This window comes from Scyliorhinus canicula, chromosome 3 (genome assembly GCF_902713615.1).
Source record: "Scyliorhinus canicula chromosome 3, sScyCan1.1, whole genome shotgun sequence".
Classification (NCBI taxonomy): domain Eukaryota; kingdom Metazoa; phylum Chordata; class Chondrichthyes; order Carcharhiniformes; family Scyliorhinidae; genus Scyliorhinus; species Scyliorhinus canicula.
Genome location: NC_052148.1, coordinates 159313449 through 159332555, shown reverse-complemented (window position 1 = coordinate 159332555; position 19107 = coordinate 159313449). Strand labels below are relative to the sequence as shown.

Genomic DNA, 19107 nt, shown 5'->3' with positions numbered 1-19107 from the left:
CCTGGGCGAATTAGTCAGCGAACCATGATTTGCAGCGTGAATCTCGTGAGGCATCGTTAAGTGGGCCAATTAACATTTTATACCAGTGACGGCCTCGCTGGGCCATACATCGGGGAGCTCGTGGCATTTCTTACTCGCTACCCCACTTAGAAACCTTTCCATTAAATCGTGCCCATAGATTTTTTTTAGACTGCAATAATCTCAAGATCAAATTTAATTGCTCTCTGGGACAACTTAAGAGCCACTGAAGTAGATTCTCCCCCCTCCAACATTGCGCCCAGCACACCTCCCGCTATTCCTGGGCACTAGTGAGAGATCCCCTACACGGAGTTCGCACTCAGCACCAAACAGAGCACAATGCTCCCAGTCCGCAGCCCCAGACACAATTTGGTTCACGCCCTTGCTGTGCGGCAACCAGACTCGCATATTTTAATGAGAATTTAATATAATTTAAATATACATTGCCGGCTTTTAGCCAGAGTCTCCTGGCTTCCGGGATTCTCCTCCCCTGTGAAGCCTGCGGAAATCATGACTGGCCTCCATCAACGTGAGGGATATGGAGGCCAATGAGTCTCAGGTAGTCGGGGACAGGACAGGGAAGTACTCTGACACTGCCTTGGCACCCTGGCAGGACCAGGTTGGCATTTTCAGGGTACCAAGGGGTATTTTTGCTTTAAATTATTAAACAGTGAAATTATAGCCTATTTACAATGGTCTGTTTTTGAATGGGTGGAGATGGAACCCTGGTGCCTTCCCCCCAGCCACCTTAATGTCCACTTGAGGGTCTTACCCAATCACCATTGGTAATAACCCAGCAGTGGACAGGGGGAACAACAAATAAATTCATGCAGAGTTGCCTTAGGGATCCCGGGGAAATCTCTCATTTAAAGGCACACGATGCCTGATTAAGCAATCTGCCGTCAGGAATGGGGGAAGCCCATGGAGATCTAACCCTCTCTGTCCTTGCTGTAGATTCTTCTTACCCACCCTTTCCTACGAACCCCCTCCGACCATCACACACCTGTAGATTGCGATACGGTGATGATACTAGGCCACAGGTGGCCTTACTGGCAACAGACCCTGCCTCTCCAATGCAGCTGCTGTTCAAAGAACTGCTGTCCCCCGATTTAAATGGCAGGTCCCGGCTGATGGGACAACTTCCCCGAAGGGCCTTGATCCCGGGAAAGGTCCACTGCTGTTGGGTTAAGTGGCTGAGAGGTACTTAAAGCAGTGAGACCCTTCTTAAAAGAAGCAACACAGGACTCTCACTGGCTACCCAATCTGGGCTCAAGACTCCTATCACCTTCAATAAACATCACTCATAGTTTCAAACAAGGTATAACACATCTGCATAGCAGAAGCTCAAAGTGTTGACGCAAATAAAATATTTATCTGCACATTTCTTACCGCAGTTTGTTCTAGTGTTATAACTTGCTGCTTGTAGATTTCCCGGACACTGTTTGTATGGCCTCTTAATGCATTCGCTAGGGCTCCTGCAGGCTGAAAGTTTTGCACATTATATTCAGACAGTCAACCACTGAAAGGTCCATAATCATGAACAAATCTTCTGTACCAAGTATGCTTTCCAATGTAGTACTGAATGCATTTACATGACATTCAAAATATATGCAGGTACTGTCAAATATTTGCAACAATGCTTTTCTGTAAATTTATGATTTTAAGTTTTCAATCTTTTGGACAGGCTGGTACTTGTAAGTTGCAAGCACCAATTTACAAAGGTCACAAGATCCAGACAGAATACTGGTTGGATGACCAGAAGTGGATGTCCGAGTAGTATTCCAACAACAGGATTCCTCCATTTTTCAAGTTACAAACCCATCTCATTGCTCGCTTTAAAAATCCATTCAAATTAAATCTAATCCAAACTGACAAAAGACATTGCACCTCACCTTGAGCTTGATCTGACCCTTGACCTTCACAAAAAAACCAAGAAGCTGATAGTATCAGAATAATTGTAATTTCAATATACAATTAATTTCATCAAGTTTGGAATCATAGAGCATTGAAAGAATTGACTCAATTTGACTTTGTCAACGGATGAACGAGCCATTACCTCCCCCCCCCCCCGCTCTTCCCCATTGTCTTGTACTAATTTTTATTTTCAAATATTTACCCAATTAACTTTTGAAAAGTTACTCCTGAAACTGTCCCACATTTCCAGATGATGCATTCCAGATTATAAATGGATTTTAAATTTCCTCTGAAACTACTGCCATTCATTTACCACCAGTTGGATAAAAGGACAGGACTGAATGGTGTCAAGTGTCATGGCATTAATACACATCAGGGCCAGGATTCTCCCCTACCCGGCGGGGCGGGGGGTCCCGGCGTTGCGGAGTGGCGCCAACCACTCCGGCGTCGGGCCTCCCCAAAGGTGTGGAATTCTCCGCACCTTTAGGGGCTAGGCCCGCGCCGGAGTGGTTGGCGGCACGCTGACTGACGCCAAAACCGGCACCAACGGCCTTTGACGCCCGCCGCCCGGCATCGGGGCTGGCCGAAAGGCCTTCGCCTGTTCGCTCATGCGCCGGTGCGTCAGCGGCCACTGACGTCACCACCGGTGCATGCGCGGTAGGGGGGTCTCTTCCGCCTCCGCCATGGTGGAGGCCGTGGCGGCGGCAGAAGAAAAAGAGTGCCCCCACGGCACTGGCCCACCCGCCGATTGGTGGGCCCCGATCGCGGGCCAGCCACCGTGGAGGCACCGGGTTCCGATCCCCCCCCCCAGGACCCCGCCATTCCCGCCAACACCAGATGTGCTCCAATTCCGGGTTGATCCGGGTTAAGACATGGGAGATGAATTCATGACATAAGGTAATGAACAGTCTGGTTCAGACTCTGCCAGTTGTCTGGGAGAAGGATGGGGTCTGTAGCGAGGGAAGAGAGTTAGTGGTGAATACTGAAGACAATGTCTTCAGTCTTCCCCATTACTTAATTAGAAGAAATATTTGCTCATCCAGTGCTAGATGTCGGACAAGCAATCCAGCAATTTAGAGTCGGGGGATGGGGGTCAAGAGTTATGATGGTGAAGTAAAGCTGGATGTTATCAATGTGGAAACTGGTGTGTTTTTGGATGATATCACCGAGGACAGCATTTGACAAGAAATAGGAGGTGGCCGAGGATAGATCCTAGGGGGACACAGGAAATAGTGTGGGAATGGGAAGAGAAGATATTGTTAGCAAGTCTCTGTCTATGATTAAATAGATGAGAGTGGAACTAAGTAATAACAGTCCCAGTCAGCTGGACATCAATGGAGAGGTATTGGAGGAGGTGGAGCAGTCAGCTGTGTCAAAGGTGGCAGACAGGTTGAGAGGGACAAGGAAGGATACCTTGTTTTTGTCACTCACATCGGTTGTCACTTGTGGTTTCGCTAAGAGCCATTTTAGTATTACAACAGGGGCCAATACCCAATTGGAGAAATTCAAACAGACTCTTGGGAATGATGGGCACAGATCCGGCAGGCAACAACACATTCAAGGACTTGGAAGGAAAGGGAGGTCAGAGATGGAGTGGTAGCTTGCATAAAAAGAGGGTTTGTATTCTTTGAGGACAGGAATGATAGCAGGAGACTTAAAGAAAAGACAGCTAATATCTGAAGCAAGAGATCCACTAATAACATCAGCTAACAGGGGGACCAGGAGGTTAATTCAGTGGTCAGCAATTTAATGGGAATCGAGTTGAGGGAGCAAGAGGTAGGTCTCATGAACAGGATGAGCTTGGAGAGGGATGATGAAATTCGAGAAATGAGAGAAAGATTCAAGTTTGGAGCCAGGGCAGGGGGAACCTTCGAGCAAGTTAAGCCTGGTGTGCTCAGGCAAGGGAAACATTAAACAATATTATTTAGCACATATGTATAAGCATAAAGCAAGTCTCAGACCATATAACTCTCGCTCAAAATGATAACATTGCCATTTTAGATATTAATACTTTGAGGGGCTTTTAAATCATCAAGTGTAGAATGGCTACATTAAGGAAAATTTTAGGCCAAATATAACTTTGATGAGTCAACTATCCAGAGGACAAAGCACTTTTCCTTGTCACCATCCTCAGTACCCTTGCACATCTGTACTCACTATTTACATATAAATACTTGCTTATAACATTTATATAAATAAAATATAACTATTTACAGAAAAAGTAGAAATCAATGTTAGTGTTCCCTGTAATTTTGGATTTATCTCCTAAAGGAGAGCGGGCATGAAACCAAATATCATATACCACAGCACTAAATCACAGAGAGCAGAAAAAGATTCAACCTTCAGGCAGCTGCAGTTAACTGATCGCAGCGTGTGTTCTAATAATCGTTCTCAACTGACATTAATATGCTAAGTGGAGAATTTGAAGTAAAAACTGACAGTCAGGGTTTTAGCCTGTTGTTGTTAGCCAGTAACCGTGTGGACCCGGATGCCAAATATCAGAGTGGTGCTGTGATAACTGCCTAGGTTGATCAGCTTGTCCAGGCTAATACCCTCAATATATTGGGAGAGCAACTGTTCCCTACTCAGTCCAAGTTGCTACTTTCAGAAGAGAAGAGGGGTGAAAAATTGACAATTATAAGGGCAGCTGTGGCAAAGAGACCTACATGCTATTATCTCTTTTTCTCAATGGCTGATTATTTTGCGACCACAATTCACAGCTTACAGAAACCTTAAGTAATCAAATATCACCACCGGGGATTACCATGGAAGCAACCTTTCAGGAAGTGTTGGTATAGTTGTCCCACCTAATCAGGATTACACTTAGCTTCGTAGCGCAGTATTAACTTTTAGAATCTTTATTTAAGAATCCACAAGCTTCTACTTCAATTAAGAACTGAAGCTTAGCTTCGGACCAGAAAAAGGCAGTACTTCTGGTTCAGCCCCACAGTAACCTCATATTGATTGATTACTCTACAAAATGTAGTTTCCCCACTAACTAAAGAGCAAGTATTCGTATGGAAAAACTTCCTTGCACAAATTCTGAAAAATTTAGATGGAACAAAGCATTTTTGATCAACGGATTGAAGAAATTATATTCATTACATCACAATGAATTTGAAGTTATTAGTAATAGCATCAAATAAATAAATCACAAGAATCTGCAAATGTGTCTTTGTCAATACAGTATGCAAGGACAAGAGAGTGCCTCTCTCTTTGTGCCTGCCTGTATGACTCTCTCTCTCCCTCCCTCAGTCTTGACCTAGTCGCATTAGTGTCCAGCTTCTAAGCTCAAAACTTACCAATGCATTTGCTTTTGCCTCTAGATCATTTGCAAATGTGTGAAGATTGACCATAGTCACACTTTTCTTGAGCTGAAAATGAGAAATAAACAGTGAAGTGAATTTATTGGCTAGTGCTAAAATGCATATTTGCAGAAAAACAATGTCTACTTACCATGATGTCTACTTGTCAGCCAGTTATACCATAAATTATATATAATAATTTCTCAAATTTTATACGCCTTCCAATTGAAAGAAGTACAACCTATTCTGGAATTCTGTTCCAGTAAGTTTAGGTCACAGGTGCCAAAGCATGTTTCATTCTAGTGGGGAAAATCAGTGCTTTTCTGAACTAGATAACTGGGGCTGGATTCTCCGATCCCCGAAATCGCATTCGGCGACGGGGCGGAGAATTCACCGATGACGACAGAATCGGGGTCAGCGCCGCTTTTGCAATGCTCCACCCCCTTGGCCTTGGGCCATTGCCTGAGGCACGACCCGCAATGCGCCGCCCCTGACCTGCCAAATTCCCAATGGCGTGGGACACGTGTGCCCTCACCCATCGAGAACTCAGCGTGGCAGCTGCGGACTCAGTCCAGCGGCGCCACAGTCAGGGGAGGGCTGATCCGCGGGCAGCGGGGGCACAATTCAGGGCTGGGAGCACTTTGGGGGACGGGGGGGGCAGTCCGGGGTGCACGTGCCGGCCGAAGAGTGGGACTATTTTTGAGGTCCGGGTCCACGGTCCGCATCCGCCGTGAAGCAAGGCGCGGCCGCTGCTGGTCGCTTTCGTGCGCATGCATGGCCACGGACCCAACAATGCTCTGGGTCGTATTGGAGGTAGAGCTGGGAGTTCTACGCTGCCTGGCTTCTAGCAACCCCCCCCCTCTCCGGAGCAGGGAATCGGTGGCCGTTTTGCGCAAGCTTCCTGGCGTAAAATATCACTGTTTTCACGCTGACGTGGGGACTTAGGGCAGCATTCTCCAATAATGGGGCTATATCCCCACGCTGGTGTGAAAAGCGGCGCCAACCACTCCGGCATCAACGGTCCCCAATAATGGGGAATGCTCCCCTTCCTAGGGGGCTAGGTTGGCGCCAGAGTGGTCCCAGCAGCTCCAGCCGGCGCGGAACGGCCCGCACGAGTTTATACATGTGCGGAAAGGCCGGCGGATTTCCGTGCATGTGTGGGGGTTCCCTTCTCCGCGCCGGCCCCTGGGCAATATGGTGGAGCCTTACAGGGGCCCGATGCGGAGTAAAATAGGTCCTCACGGAACAAGCCCGCCCGCCGTTCGATAGGCCCTGATCGCAGGCCAGATCACCATGGGGGCTCCCTCCAGGGTCGGATCCCCCCGCACCCCCCTCCAGGACGGCTCCCGCACACTCACCTTCCAGGTCCCGCCATGTGGGACCTGAGTAACCCACGGCGGCGGGACTCAGCCAAACACGTCGGCCACTCAGCCCATCGGGGCCCGGAGAATCGCTGGGGGCGGGGGAGGGGGGGAGAGGGGGGCGGCGCTATCAACGGTCCCCTACCGGCACGGCGGGAATCCCACGGGCGCCGGAGAATGGGGAAGCCAGCGCGGGGCACCCGGCCTTAGTCTCCCAAAATGGAGAAACCAGCCCCTGCTTTTAAAATCAGTTTCACAAAAGTTCAGAGCTCACCAGAATGCACAGCATCGGAATTTAATCCAAGAATGATTGAAAGCAGAATTTTAATTACATAAGGAAAGTAAAAGTAATGATAAGCTTATTGGACATTCACTCAGCTGACGTTTCATTGAAAATATCCTTCTCTAAAAATGATATTCCTGTTTCATACAATGACAAGAGCAAATTATAGTTTACGCTACAGTAACCACCAAATGCTTTTTCTGTACAGTTCTCCTCCATCTATGGTCAAATGATTCAATTTAGCAGAGAGACTATGGGGGCGATTCTCCAAAATGGAGACGAAGTGTTCGCACCGTCGTGAATGCTGTCGCGTTTCATGACGGCGCAAAACGGTTACGGGGACTACCGATTCTGTCCCCCACAGGGGACCAGCATGACGCTGGAGAGGTTCACGAGACTGCAGCCTCTCTTCCCGGCAGCAAATGGGCGCTGCGCCAACCCGCGTATGCGCAGTTGGGCCGCGCCAACCTGCGCATGTGCGGGGGACTTCTTCAGCACGCCGGCCCCGAACTAACATGGCGTCGGGGTTCAAGGGCCGGCCGTGCAACAAAGCAGGCCCGGGGGGGGGGGCGTTGTATGTGTGTTGGGAATCAGAGAATAGGATACCCTGGGGCCCTAGAAACTACACAATTAGAGGACCTGACTGGCACAAGCAGCTAGGAAGGGGGACTATGTGGGAAAATATACGGACAGTTACTGGACAGAGCTCGGACACCACTGGACAGGACCAGACAAAAATGGGAGGATGGGCTGGGGATAGAGGTTGGGTGGGGAATCTGGAGCGAAGCACTGAGCAGGGCCAACTCTACCTCCTCCTGCGCAAGGCTCAGCCTAATGCAGCTCAAAGTGGTGCACAGAGTGCACTTGACCAGAACCCAAATGAGCAGGTTCTTCCCTGAGGTGGAGGACAAATATGAGCGGTGCCAGAGGGGCCCGGCCAACCACGCCCACATGTTTTGCGCCTGCCCAAACTTGCCGGGTTCTGGACAGCCTTCTCCGAGGCAATGTCCAAGGTTGTGGGGGTGAGGGTGAAGCCATGCCCAATAGTGGCAATCTTCGGGGTATCGGAGCAGCCAGAGCTACACATGGGGAAGGGGGCCAACGCCCTCGCTTTCGCTTCCCTAATCGCACGCCGGAGAATCCTGCTCGGCTGGCGATCGGCAGCACCGCCCACAGCTGCAGACTGACTCGCTGACGTCTCAGAATTTCTCCACCTGGAGAAGATTAAGTACGCCACCCGAGGGTCAGAGGAAGGCTTCCTGGACACTTGGGGGCAGTTCGAGGCCAGCAACGAGGAGTAAAATAAGAAAATGGGAACGAGAGGAAAAAGAAGAGGGAGGATATGGTAAAAAACCAAGATAGATGAGGAATCAAAGGAATGCGCAACCCTGGGGGAGGGGGGGGGGGGGGGGGGGGGGGGGGGGGGGGGTGGGAGGCCGGCCCGCCAATCGGTGTGCCCCGATCACGGGCCAGACCCCATCGGATGCCCCCCCCCCCCCCCAGTGAAGGAGTGCTTTTCCCCGCCCCACAGGCCGCCCCCCTGACCCTTCGCGCAGAGTTCCCACCGGCAGCGATCAGGGGTGAACGGCCACATGGGGTGTGAATTTCATATTTGGAGGCATTATTTACACTAGTGACAAAGCACTCCTTCCATGTTTAATAGACAACTTCCTGCAACATGGTGTAGTCAGGCTGACAAGGCACGTGGCCAGGAACAGAAACTGTTGCATGAGACCCTGGCTGGAATTGATACAAGCCACTTGCAAGAGCACTCAAGTCAACACATAAACTCATTATTGCTATATGGACTTTGTGATTACCCATTCACCTCGGTAATCATTCACACAAAAGAACAAGATTATGCTATGAATATGTAACGAACTTCCAGACACAGGGATCAACAGGACAAAGTTTACAGATGCAGCAGGATGAAGGACAAACACAAGAAGCCATCAGAATCCATAATGTGCTGATGGCTGGTCAGACGAGGGTGTTTCAGAGGACAATGGGCGTATAACTATGGCTCTATGCTAGCAGACCAGTAAAAGGAAGTAACATTGGAACAGGTCCTCAGCGATAACCTGGGAGTCCCCCAGGCACAACCATCGCAAGAAGAAGGGACCCTGGGGTTTGAAGCTGTGGTGGTATGAATGTGAGCACTGCCATTGGTGCAGAGCATGGGTTTCCCATTGGCTCTGGCTGGTCATGTGTCTCTCATCCGATTGGCTGGGACTAGTCATGTGACTGCTCACCAATTGGTCGAGAGGCAAGTAGACCCCGCCTCTGAGGTGGGGTATAAGTACCCAGCGTTCCCGGCGGTCGGCCTTTCTCTGTACTCGACCGCCGGGCTAACAACTAGCTGATTAAAGCCACAGTTTGGATCTTCATCGTGTCTCGAGTCCAATTGATGGTACATCAATTTAATCAGCTAGAATTTTGGAATGGAGCTACGCATCAAGCCTGACTGCCTCCGCACCAGCCCGCATGTCTCAAATGCGTCTGCAATCTTTAAACACTGGCAGGCGTGTTTCAACAGTTACCTGACAACTGCAGCCAGGAAGCCCACCAAGCAGCAGAAACTCCACATCCTCCACTCATGCGTGGGCACGGCGGTATATTCAATGATTGAGGACGAAAGCGATTATGATGCAGCCATGGAGATTCTCAAAGGACATTTTCTCCGGCTGGTCAACGAAGTATACGCACGGCATCTCCTGACAACTTGACAACAGTTGGGCAGCACGGTGGCCTAGTGGTTAGCACAGCTGCCTCACGGCGCTGAGGTCCCAGGTTCGATCCCGGCTCTGGGTCACTGTCCCTGTGGAGTTTGCACATTCTCCCCGTGTCTGCGTGGGTTTCGCCCCCACAACCCAAAAATGTGCAGAGTAGGTGGATTGGCCAAACTAAATTGCCCCTTAATTGGAAGAAATAATTGGGTAATCTAGATTTATTAAAAAAAAACTAGACAACAGTTCCCTGGTGAGTCACTCGACGAGTTTTACCAGGCCCTCACAGCTCTAGGGAGAATGTGCGCCTGTCTCCAAGTTTCGGCGACTGAGCACATGGAACTTTTAATTAGTTGCTGGCATGCAATCCCCCTCTATCTGCCAATGACTGCTGGAAAAGAACGCCCTCAGTCTAGCTGAGGCACGGACCCTTGCAGCCTGCCCGGCTGCGCAGCAACCCCTGGACTTCATGGCATGCGCCACCCCCCGTCCTTCGCTGACCCCGATCCCCCCCAGGCCTGCGCTGTGGGTCGCTCCAACAAACAAGCGGGGCCCCGCTGCTATTTTTGTGGCCTCACCAAGCACCCCCGCCCACGCTGCCCGGCCCGCTCCGCTCTGTGTAAGAGCTGTAGGAAGAAGGGCCACTACGTGGTGGTCTGCCAGACCAAGTCGGTCGCTGCTGTTCCGCGCAGTGACCGCGGATCGCTCCCCGAGCCCCCCTAGGGCCCAGCGCCGCGCACCGACCTCTCCGGTCCGCCTCCCGGCCCCCGCAACGGCCCCACGGTCCTCCTGATCCTCGCTCCCGGCTGCCCCGACCGGCCCTCAGACGCCACTGACACTGCCCTCAGCCGCCAAGAGGTTCCCACGGGCGCCGTCATCTTGGGCCCCGGACACCATGGGTGAAATTCTCCGACCCCACGCAGGGTCGGAGAATTGCCCGGGGCCGCCGAAAATCCCGCCCCCGCCAATTCCCGGGTGGCGGAGAATTTCTGCCACGGCGGGGGCGGGATTTTCGGCGGCCCCGGGCGATTCTCCGACCCTGCGTGGCGAGCCCCTGCGGCGAATCTCCGGCCCGCGATGGGCCGAAGTCCCACCGCTGGGAGGCCTCTCCCGCCGCCGAGGTTTGAACCACCTCTGGTGGTGGCAGGATCGGCGGCGCGAGCGGGCCCCCGGGGTCCTGGGGGGGGGGGGGGCGCGGGGCGATCGGACCCCGGGGGGTGCCCCCACGGTGGCCAGGCTCGCGATCGGGGCCCACCGATTGGTGGGCGGGCCAGTGCCGTGGGGACACTCTTTCTCTTCCGCCGCCGCCACGGCCTCCGCCATGGCGGAGGCAGAAGAGAATCCCCCAGCACGCATGCGCCGGTGGTGACGTCAGCGGCAGCTGCCGCTGACGTCACCACCGGCGCATGCGCGAACCGGCGAAGGCCTTTCGGCCAGCCCCGGCGACGGGCGACGAAGCATGTGCGGGTGCACAAGTGCGACCCGTTGGTTGAGCGAGTCCAGTTACTCCACGCCAACTCACAGTATGCGTACGTGGAGTATCCCGTCGGTCGGCAGGATATTGTCTCGCTTCGGGACCTGGCATCCGCCGGCATGCGGCCTTCTCCCCCAACATCAACACCTCCCCCCCCAACCCCAATTCCCCCAGCACCCCCGTGCCCCCACGACCCAGCACACATGCCCCCTCTCCCCCAATTACAGCGTCTCCACCACCGGCCCGGGGTACGGAGACACATCTACGACCGACGCTCCCGGAGGCAAGGACGACCATCAGCCCGACGTCACCGGCTCCACTGCGACGGTCCTCCAGAACACCACGGGCACCCGACAGGCTGATCATGCCCATCTAATGCGACCATGGGACATTTATTTTGGACTTTGTTGTTATTCAGTTGCACCTTAAGTTAGTAGTAGTAGTATTGTTTTTTTTGCCACGAGCCAGTGGGCAGCCCACCTTTCTCGATTTTCACTGCTCATACCACCAGTCCTCGGACCCCCCCCCCCCCCCCGCCTTCTTTCTCCACAAGGGGTGAATGTGGTGGTATGAATGTGAGCACTGCCATTGGTGCAGAGCATGGGTTTCCCATTGGCTCTGGCTGGTCACGTGCCTCTCATCTGATTGACTGGGACTAGTCATGTGACTGCTCACCAATTGGTCGAGAGGCAAGTAGACCCCGCCTCCATGGTGGGGTATAAGTACCCAGAGTTCCCGGCGGTCGGCCTTTCTCTGTAGTCGACCACCGGGCTAACAACTAGCTGATTAAAGCCACAGTTTGGATCTTCATTGTGTCTCGAGTCCAATTGATGGTACATCAGAAGCCTAGAGAAGACATTGAGTAATCGTAACCTAGCCAGCCTCCTTCACTAAGTGCAGGTAAAATGTAATGCTCAGCTGTGAGTTTGAATCATACTTCGTTGAATGAGAGAATTGTGAGGCGGCATGTGGCACTGTCCGTGTGGAGTTTGCACATTCTCGCCATGCTTGCATGGGTTTCACCCCCACAATCCAAAGATGTACAGGTTAGGTGGATTGGCCATGCTAAATTTCCCCTTAATTGGAGAAAAAATAATTGGGTACTCTAAATTTAAAAAAAAAAGAATTGTGTATAAAATTGCGTTAAACTGTGAACCTGTTTTGTTCTTTATTCATTTTGCAAATAAGGGCATTTGGGTAAAACTTTTGATTAATACACTGGTCAAAGTATCTGAATTGGACAGATACAAGAATGGAAAAATCTAACTAAACCCGTATTGGTAAGATGAATGCCTATAATTAATTCATTTTCAAACATTCAATTCGATAGATTATGGCGTTTTAATATTATTTTTAAAAAGCTAATGGCGCCATCAGCTCCAACTGTAATTAATTTGAATAACAATATCACTGACAATTCATGAGCTGGAGTGCTTTATAGTTTTAAAATAGCATAATTATAGAGATTTTATTTAAAATTGCCGCAATTCAAATCAAGCAATATTTTCCAGCTGGGATTTGTTTTTTCACCTAGAAAAGTAAAAAGAATAAAGTATTACCTCAATGATGTAGGCAGTGAAATTAATTTGGTCAATGCCAGTGTTCGTGAAGTTACGAAGACCCTCTTTTGCCTCCTCATCCAATATTACTATGTTACTTAAATTCACATGAATGTTTGCGAATTTGTCAGTCAGGTAAGTACCAGGCTGAAAAATAATCACCATCGTCATAAAATATGCATTTGAACAACTTTTGCAGATCCCATAATTGTTCTATTTACATACAAAATTCACACTATTAAAAAGCCATGGTCACAAAACCAATGGCTGTGTACACTATGCTTGCTTTTTCTAGGTGATCATTTCATCTCTCAAACTGCTGCAACTTGAACATAGTGTAAATCAATGCATTATCATTACTTTTAGCATGTAATCAAGCAATTACATTTTTGAGAAGGATTGTCTTTTTTTGAAATGATGAGCCATTCTAAATTCAAACCCTGTTATACTGATCTTTGAGGATTTCTAGGACTACTGCTGTTTCTATTTCCTGGTCGTAGATGTCAGTTGAGTGTCACTATACATAGAGCCACAACAGCACAAAAGGTGGCCACTCAGCCTATTGTACCCAAGCTGGTTCTCTGTGGAACAATTCAAACATTCCTATTCCCTGGCTCTATTATTCTGGCCCGTTAAATTGAGCTATTCCCCCCCCCCCCCAATTTCTTTTAAAAGAATTCATTGGGCAGAATTTTCCGATTTCTTCTTTCCAGTGCCTCTGGCGAGAAAAGCAGAAGGCAGCCCACCAGCTGCCTTGCTGGGTTTTTCCACCGTATTGTTAAGCACTTTTTTCTCCCCAAAAGTGAAGTGGCGGGCCGCACGACATCATGCTGGCAAGGTGGGCTCATTCTGCGAACAACCTCGGGTAAATAAGGTAAATAAGAAAAAAACAAAATAAGGAACCCCAAATTAAAAATAAAAGGGAATCCCACCACGGAATTCACACCACAACCAGAGACACCTCTCTGCCGCCAGGGGAGTTAAAACCCAGGCCCATGTGTTTCTTACAAATCCACATTTAAAACCAAATGGTCAACATGAATGTCAACAATAGAATTGGGCATTTTGAAATTGAAACGGGTTTAATTATGTTGATAGGAACAGTTTGCTTCACCAAGTGTCGAAATCTGAGGCCTGTTGTTGCAGCTATTGTAACTCTCAAGTAAATAAATGCTGAGTCAAGGGTAATAAAGTGAGAGAAATTACAGTTTAAAATTCACTTAAAAATGCTTTCTCTAAGACAAACTGTGAAAACTGTTTTCAAATCCTCCTTTTCCAGATAGATACTGGAAAATTAAAGATATCCATTTTTCTATTCATTGATGGGACATCGCTGGCTGGGCAGCATTTATTGACCATCCCTCATTGCCCTTCAATTGAGTGGCTTGCTAGACCATTTCAGAGGGCATTTCAGAGTCAACAATGCTGCTGTGGATCTGGAATTATATAGCCCAGAATGGGTAAGGATGGCAGATTTCCTTAGATTTCACATTAGTCGATTTCCGATGATGGAGATGTGCTGAGCAGTCGCACGAAAGGTGGCTTTCCGTGGGAACTTCAATTTAGACCCTTTTAACCCGTAAATCGGACACCAAAACAACAGAAATAGAACCACCTTCACCCTGAATTAACAACCACCCGATGAAATGCCCTCAAACCAGACATGGAGCTGGAAAAACAGTAAGAGCAGTGAAAGCCAGGAGAGGAAGATCCAGACATCAGACACGCGGAGCGAAGCGGAGCAGGGCATGGCAGACCGAGTGGGATCGACAACATGAACGCCGGCCCATCCACCGACAGGGCAGTGGATGGAGCTCCTTACACAAGTGCTCCAAAAACAAAGGGACTGCATCAAGAAGGACCTCATGTCGGCCATGAGGTCGGCAATAGAAATCATGTTGGTCCCCTGTAAAGAGGTGCTGGAAAGAATAGAGCAGAGATTGGAGACCCAGGAGGTGATAGGGCAGTATGGTGGCCCAGTGGTTAGCATCAGGGACCTGGGTTCAACGCCGGCCTTGGTGACTGACTGTGTGGAGATTACACTTACGCCGTGTCTGCGTGGGTTTCCTCCGGGTGTCCGGTTTCCTCCCACAGTCCAATGACGTGCAGATTAGGTGGATTGGCCATGATAAATTTGCTCCTTAGTGTCCAGGGAAGTGCAGGTTAATTGGGGTTTTGGGATTGCAGGGATAGGGCGGGGGAGTGGGCCTAAGTAGGGTGCTCTTTCAGAGGGTCCGTGCAGACTCAATAGGCCAAATAGCCTCCTTCTGCTTTGCAGGGATTCTACAATTCTATGACAGTGCGGGAACTGGAGAAAGCGGCCACCGACCAGAGCGACCATATCGCCTCGCTCAAAGCAGAAGTTGCAAGATTGGTAACAATCCAGAGAGCATTCAAGGGGAAAGTGGAAGATCAGGAGAACAGGTCTCACTGCCAGAATCTAAGGATTGTCGAGCTGCCCAAGGGCACAGAGGGCAGAAACCAAACGGAGTACATCGCGCAGATGATTGGAAAGCTAGTGTGTGTGTGTAGGGGGGGGGGGGGGGGAGCTTCCCCAAGCACCCAGAGGTAGATCGGGCCCACTGGTCACTCCAGCAAAGGCCCAAAGTGGGAGAACCTCAACGGGCCATTATTGCAAAACTCCATGAATACCAAGATAGGGAGCAAATTCTGAACTGGGCGAGAAGCTCGCGATCCTGTAGATGGGAAGGCCATACAATCCACATCGATCAGGACGTTGGGACCAACCTGGCCAAATGTCGGGCTGAGTTCAACGAGGCCAAGGCAGCTTTATTCAAAAACAAGGTGCGGTTCAGAATGTTGTACACATCAAGACTGTGGGTAACATACGGCAATAAGGAACATTATTTTAACATGCTGGAGGATACAGATGGGTCCATCCAGAAAACTGGGCTGGGTAGACAGCAATAGTGGACATATATGGACCATTAACAATGTTTCTTCATTCTTTGGACTGAACACTTGCACAACCTGCGGGGCGGAGAGAGGGGTGGCAGCGAATGCAGAGGCCCACCGAAGCGAGAAGTGGGGGGGGGGGGAAGAAACAACATGGGCAGAAGGTAGGGGAGCTACTTCCAGGGGGGAGCCGCTTTGAAGGGGGAGCCACCACGCTGGCGAGTATGCTAGTGTACAGAAGTAAGGGGCGGGGCGTCCATAAGGGAGGGAGCACCTGGCAGAAGGGGGGACAAAACAACAAAATTGGGAGGGAGAGAGAAGGGTAAAGTGGGGGAAGGGAACAGGGTTACAGAGTAGGGGGGACTTCAAGGGCAGATGTACTTTGGGCATTAGGTAAGGGGACGGAAGAGGGGGAGCATTAAATACTGGTTACACCACGTCGCACCTAGAGGTGGCCAGAATAAAGAAGAAAACGTTATGGCCATCTTGGATGGTCCATAAACAAAGGGAAACCCTGGTGTGCAGGTGCACGTTCACTTGGTAAGTGTGGCTTACCCCGCAGGAGTAGTCACCTAGAACATGAGGGTACTTAACGGCCCGGTGAAAAGTGTCTTTGCCCATCTGAAAATCCTGAGGGTCGACATAGTCTTGCTCCACCTGAGGGAGAAGGACCGACTGAGGGGAAGAAAGAGCTGGATAGGACAGGCCTACCAAGGGTGCTATGGTACGAGGACAAGAGGGGTGGCCATACGGTTTAGTAAAAAGACAACCTTTACATTGATGTAATGGTCAGCAGTGTTGTGGAAGGGGCACCAGTAGTACTTGTGAATATATATACGCCCAATTGGGATGATTCATCAAAAAGACCATGGCAGAAATCCCCCACCTAGACTCCCACCAACTTATCATGGGAGGAGACTTCAACTGCATACAGGACCCAAGGACAGACAAATCCAGTTCAAGATCAGGGAAACAATTGGCTATGGCAAGGGAACTGAATGCCTTTGTGGAACAGATGGGGGGGAGAGGGGGTGATTAGACCGTGGAGGGTCAAACACCCCAGGCAGAAGTACTCCTTCTCCCATGTCCACAAAGTATACTCCTGCATTGACTTCTTTGTAGTGGGTAAATTGGTGTTTCCAGGGTGTTGGTGGTGGATTACTCTGCAATACTAATCTCCAACCCTGCATCACACTGTGTGGATGTGTGGTTGGAGACAGGGCGGGCCCAGTAGCCCCCATGGAGGCTGGACACAGCCCTCCTCACTGACAAGGCGTTTTGCGAGAGAATGTGACAAGCAATCGAGGGTATGTAACCTGCAACCTGCAATCAACTCCATATGGAAGGTGGACCGGCAACACTCCATGCCGATCCACCTCCAATATGGAGTCAATCAGTTGTTGCCTAGCCACACTCTCCTTCCTGTCTTTGAGTGCCTTGTATGCTATTATTCCCCACCCCTCATAACCGCCTTGACCATGGAACTACTGGCGGAGAGGAAAAAGCTCCTACTGGAATTTGACCTGCTCTTCACTGGGAAAGTAGTGGACCAACTCCGCCACACACGGGGGAACTTTTATGAAAATGGAAACAAGGCCTGCCGCCTGCTGGCTCAGCAGCTGAGAAAGCAAGCAGCCACAAGGGTGATAGCGCAAGAGAAGGACAGGAACGATAAACTGGTCACAGAATCAAATAAAATCAATAAGGCCTTTGCAACCTTTTACTGGGAGCCGTACATCTCCGAGCCTCCGGAGGGGACTCGAAGATGAGGTGATTTCTTGATGGGCTGGACATACCAGCTGTGGGGGAGGAAAAGAAGCAGGGACTATAAGTACGACTAGAACTGGGAAAAGTCATGGAGAGCGTCAACTCCGTGCAGTCCGGGTCGGATTCCCGGTGGACCTCTATAAAGATTTGTATTGGCCCCGCATCTGCAGATGTTTGATGACTCGCTATTGAGAGAGACCCAGTTGCCCACATTGATATGGGCCTCGATATCATTGATCCCTAAAAAGGACAATGATCCGATGGAATGTGGGTCATATAAATACAACTCACTCCTGAATACTGATGCCAAAGTCCTGGTGAAGGCCCTGGCGAGGCGACTGGAAAGTTGCGTGCCAGAGATAGTCACGGAATAACAGACGGGCTTTGTCAAGGACAGACAACAAATGGCAAACATCAGATGCTTGCTGAGCATGATTATGACCACCCAGAAGTGATCATCTCCCAGACGAAGAGAAAGCCTTTGACAGAGTCGAATGGAAGTACCTCATGAACGTACTGCAATGGTTTGGGTTTGGGCCAGGATTCACCTCATGGGGGAAACTACTGTACAGCGCTCCATGGTGAGCGTCCGGCCAAACGTAGTTATGAGAGGTCTATCTAGGCATGATGGGAAATTTAGCCAATACCAAAGGCATGATGGGATCCTCGGCAAAGGGTAATTTCCAGAGGGGGCTAACCCACCTCACTGACTTTCTTTGCTGAACAGGACAAGGAGGAGATAAAATGAACTGAAGGCCATACCCAAGGCTGAGGGATGAGATAATGGAAATATCTGCTGATAGAATAGTATGGTTTGTTAAGAAATTAATCAAAAACATAATGAAAGGTAGAAATAACGGTAAATATGTGCTTCAAACCCTGCATCATTGAGAAAGGCACCATGGCAGGCGGTGGTTCCCTCTCTCCAGCATGGGCTTAAAGTCCTTATTATTTAAAAGCTCACTGATTCAGAGTGGTTTTTTTTACCGCAACAGAGAGCAATAGTATAGTTGAGTGTTTGAATAGGGATGTGAGGCGCTGGCAGGGAGAACGAGTACAACCTCAATGCATGTCGACTGCAGGAGAATGATGGGCCAGTCAGCATGTATTATGCCGCTCACCTACCATGTCATCCTGACATTCTGGATCCTCTTGGTGCACTGTCTCATGGTTGAAGGGACCAAACATCTGCTACTGACTTCCTCAATCACTTCTATCCACGCTTGTTTGCTTGCAGAAGTTCTCCCACTTTCAGCAATAGGAAAGTCTGCCTCATTACAGCTTCTCAGATCCCACAACACAACCTCCAGGAATAGGGGCTGCAGTGGTGGGTGGCTGGGGTTGGGGGGGCGGGGGGTGGGGGGGAATTTTGTGGGATAGGCAACTTCCCCGGTCTCTTTATTCTTAGGCTTTTCTCAGCATCAACAATTCATGTGCTTGCACGGGCAGCATGGTAGCATTGTGGATAGCACAATCGCTTCACAGCTCCAGTGTCCCAGGTTCAATTCCGGCTTGGGTCACTGTCTGTGCGGAGTCTGCACATCCTCCCCGTGTGTGCATGGGTTTCCTCCGGGTGCTCCGGTTTCCTCCCACAGTCCAAAGATGTGCAGGTTAGGTGGATTGGCCATGATAAATCGTCCTTAGTGTCCAAAATTGCCCTTAGTGTTCGGTGGGGTTACTGGGTTATGGGGATAGGGTGGCGGTGTTGACCTTAGGTAGGGTGCTCTTTCCAAGAGCCGGTGCAGACTCGATGGGCTGAATGGCCTCCTTCTGCACTGTAAATT

At 50.0% G+C, this 19107-nt stretch overlaps 1 protein-coding gene across 17 annotated transcripts in view; it reads right to left on the bottom strand.

The window, feature by feature from the left end:
- LOC119963057 (prominin-1-A-like) overlaps positions 1 to 19107 on the bottom strand; it is a 308012-nt gene that overhangs the window by 80465 nt on the left and 208440 nt on the right. For all 17 annotated transcript variants that reach the window (XM_038791582.1, XM_038791585.1, XM_038791593.1 and 14 more), the window contains 3 exons: positions 12641 to 12787; positions 5235 to 5306; positions 1408 to 1500 (listed from right to left, as the gene is read on the bottom strand). In XM_038791582.1, the coding sequence (XP_038647510.1) occupies positions 1408 to 1500; positions 5235 to 5306; positions 12641 to 12787 (312 nt within the window). The remainder of the gene's footprint in view (positions 1 to 1407; positions 1501 to 5234; positions 5307 to 12640; positions 12788 to 19107) is intronic.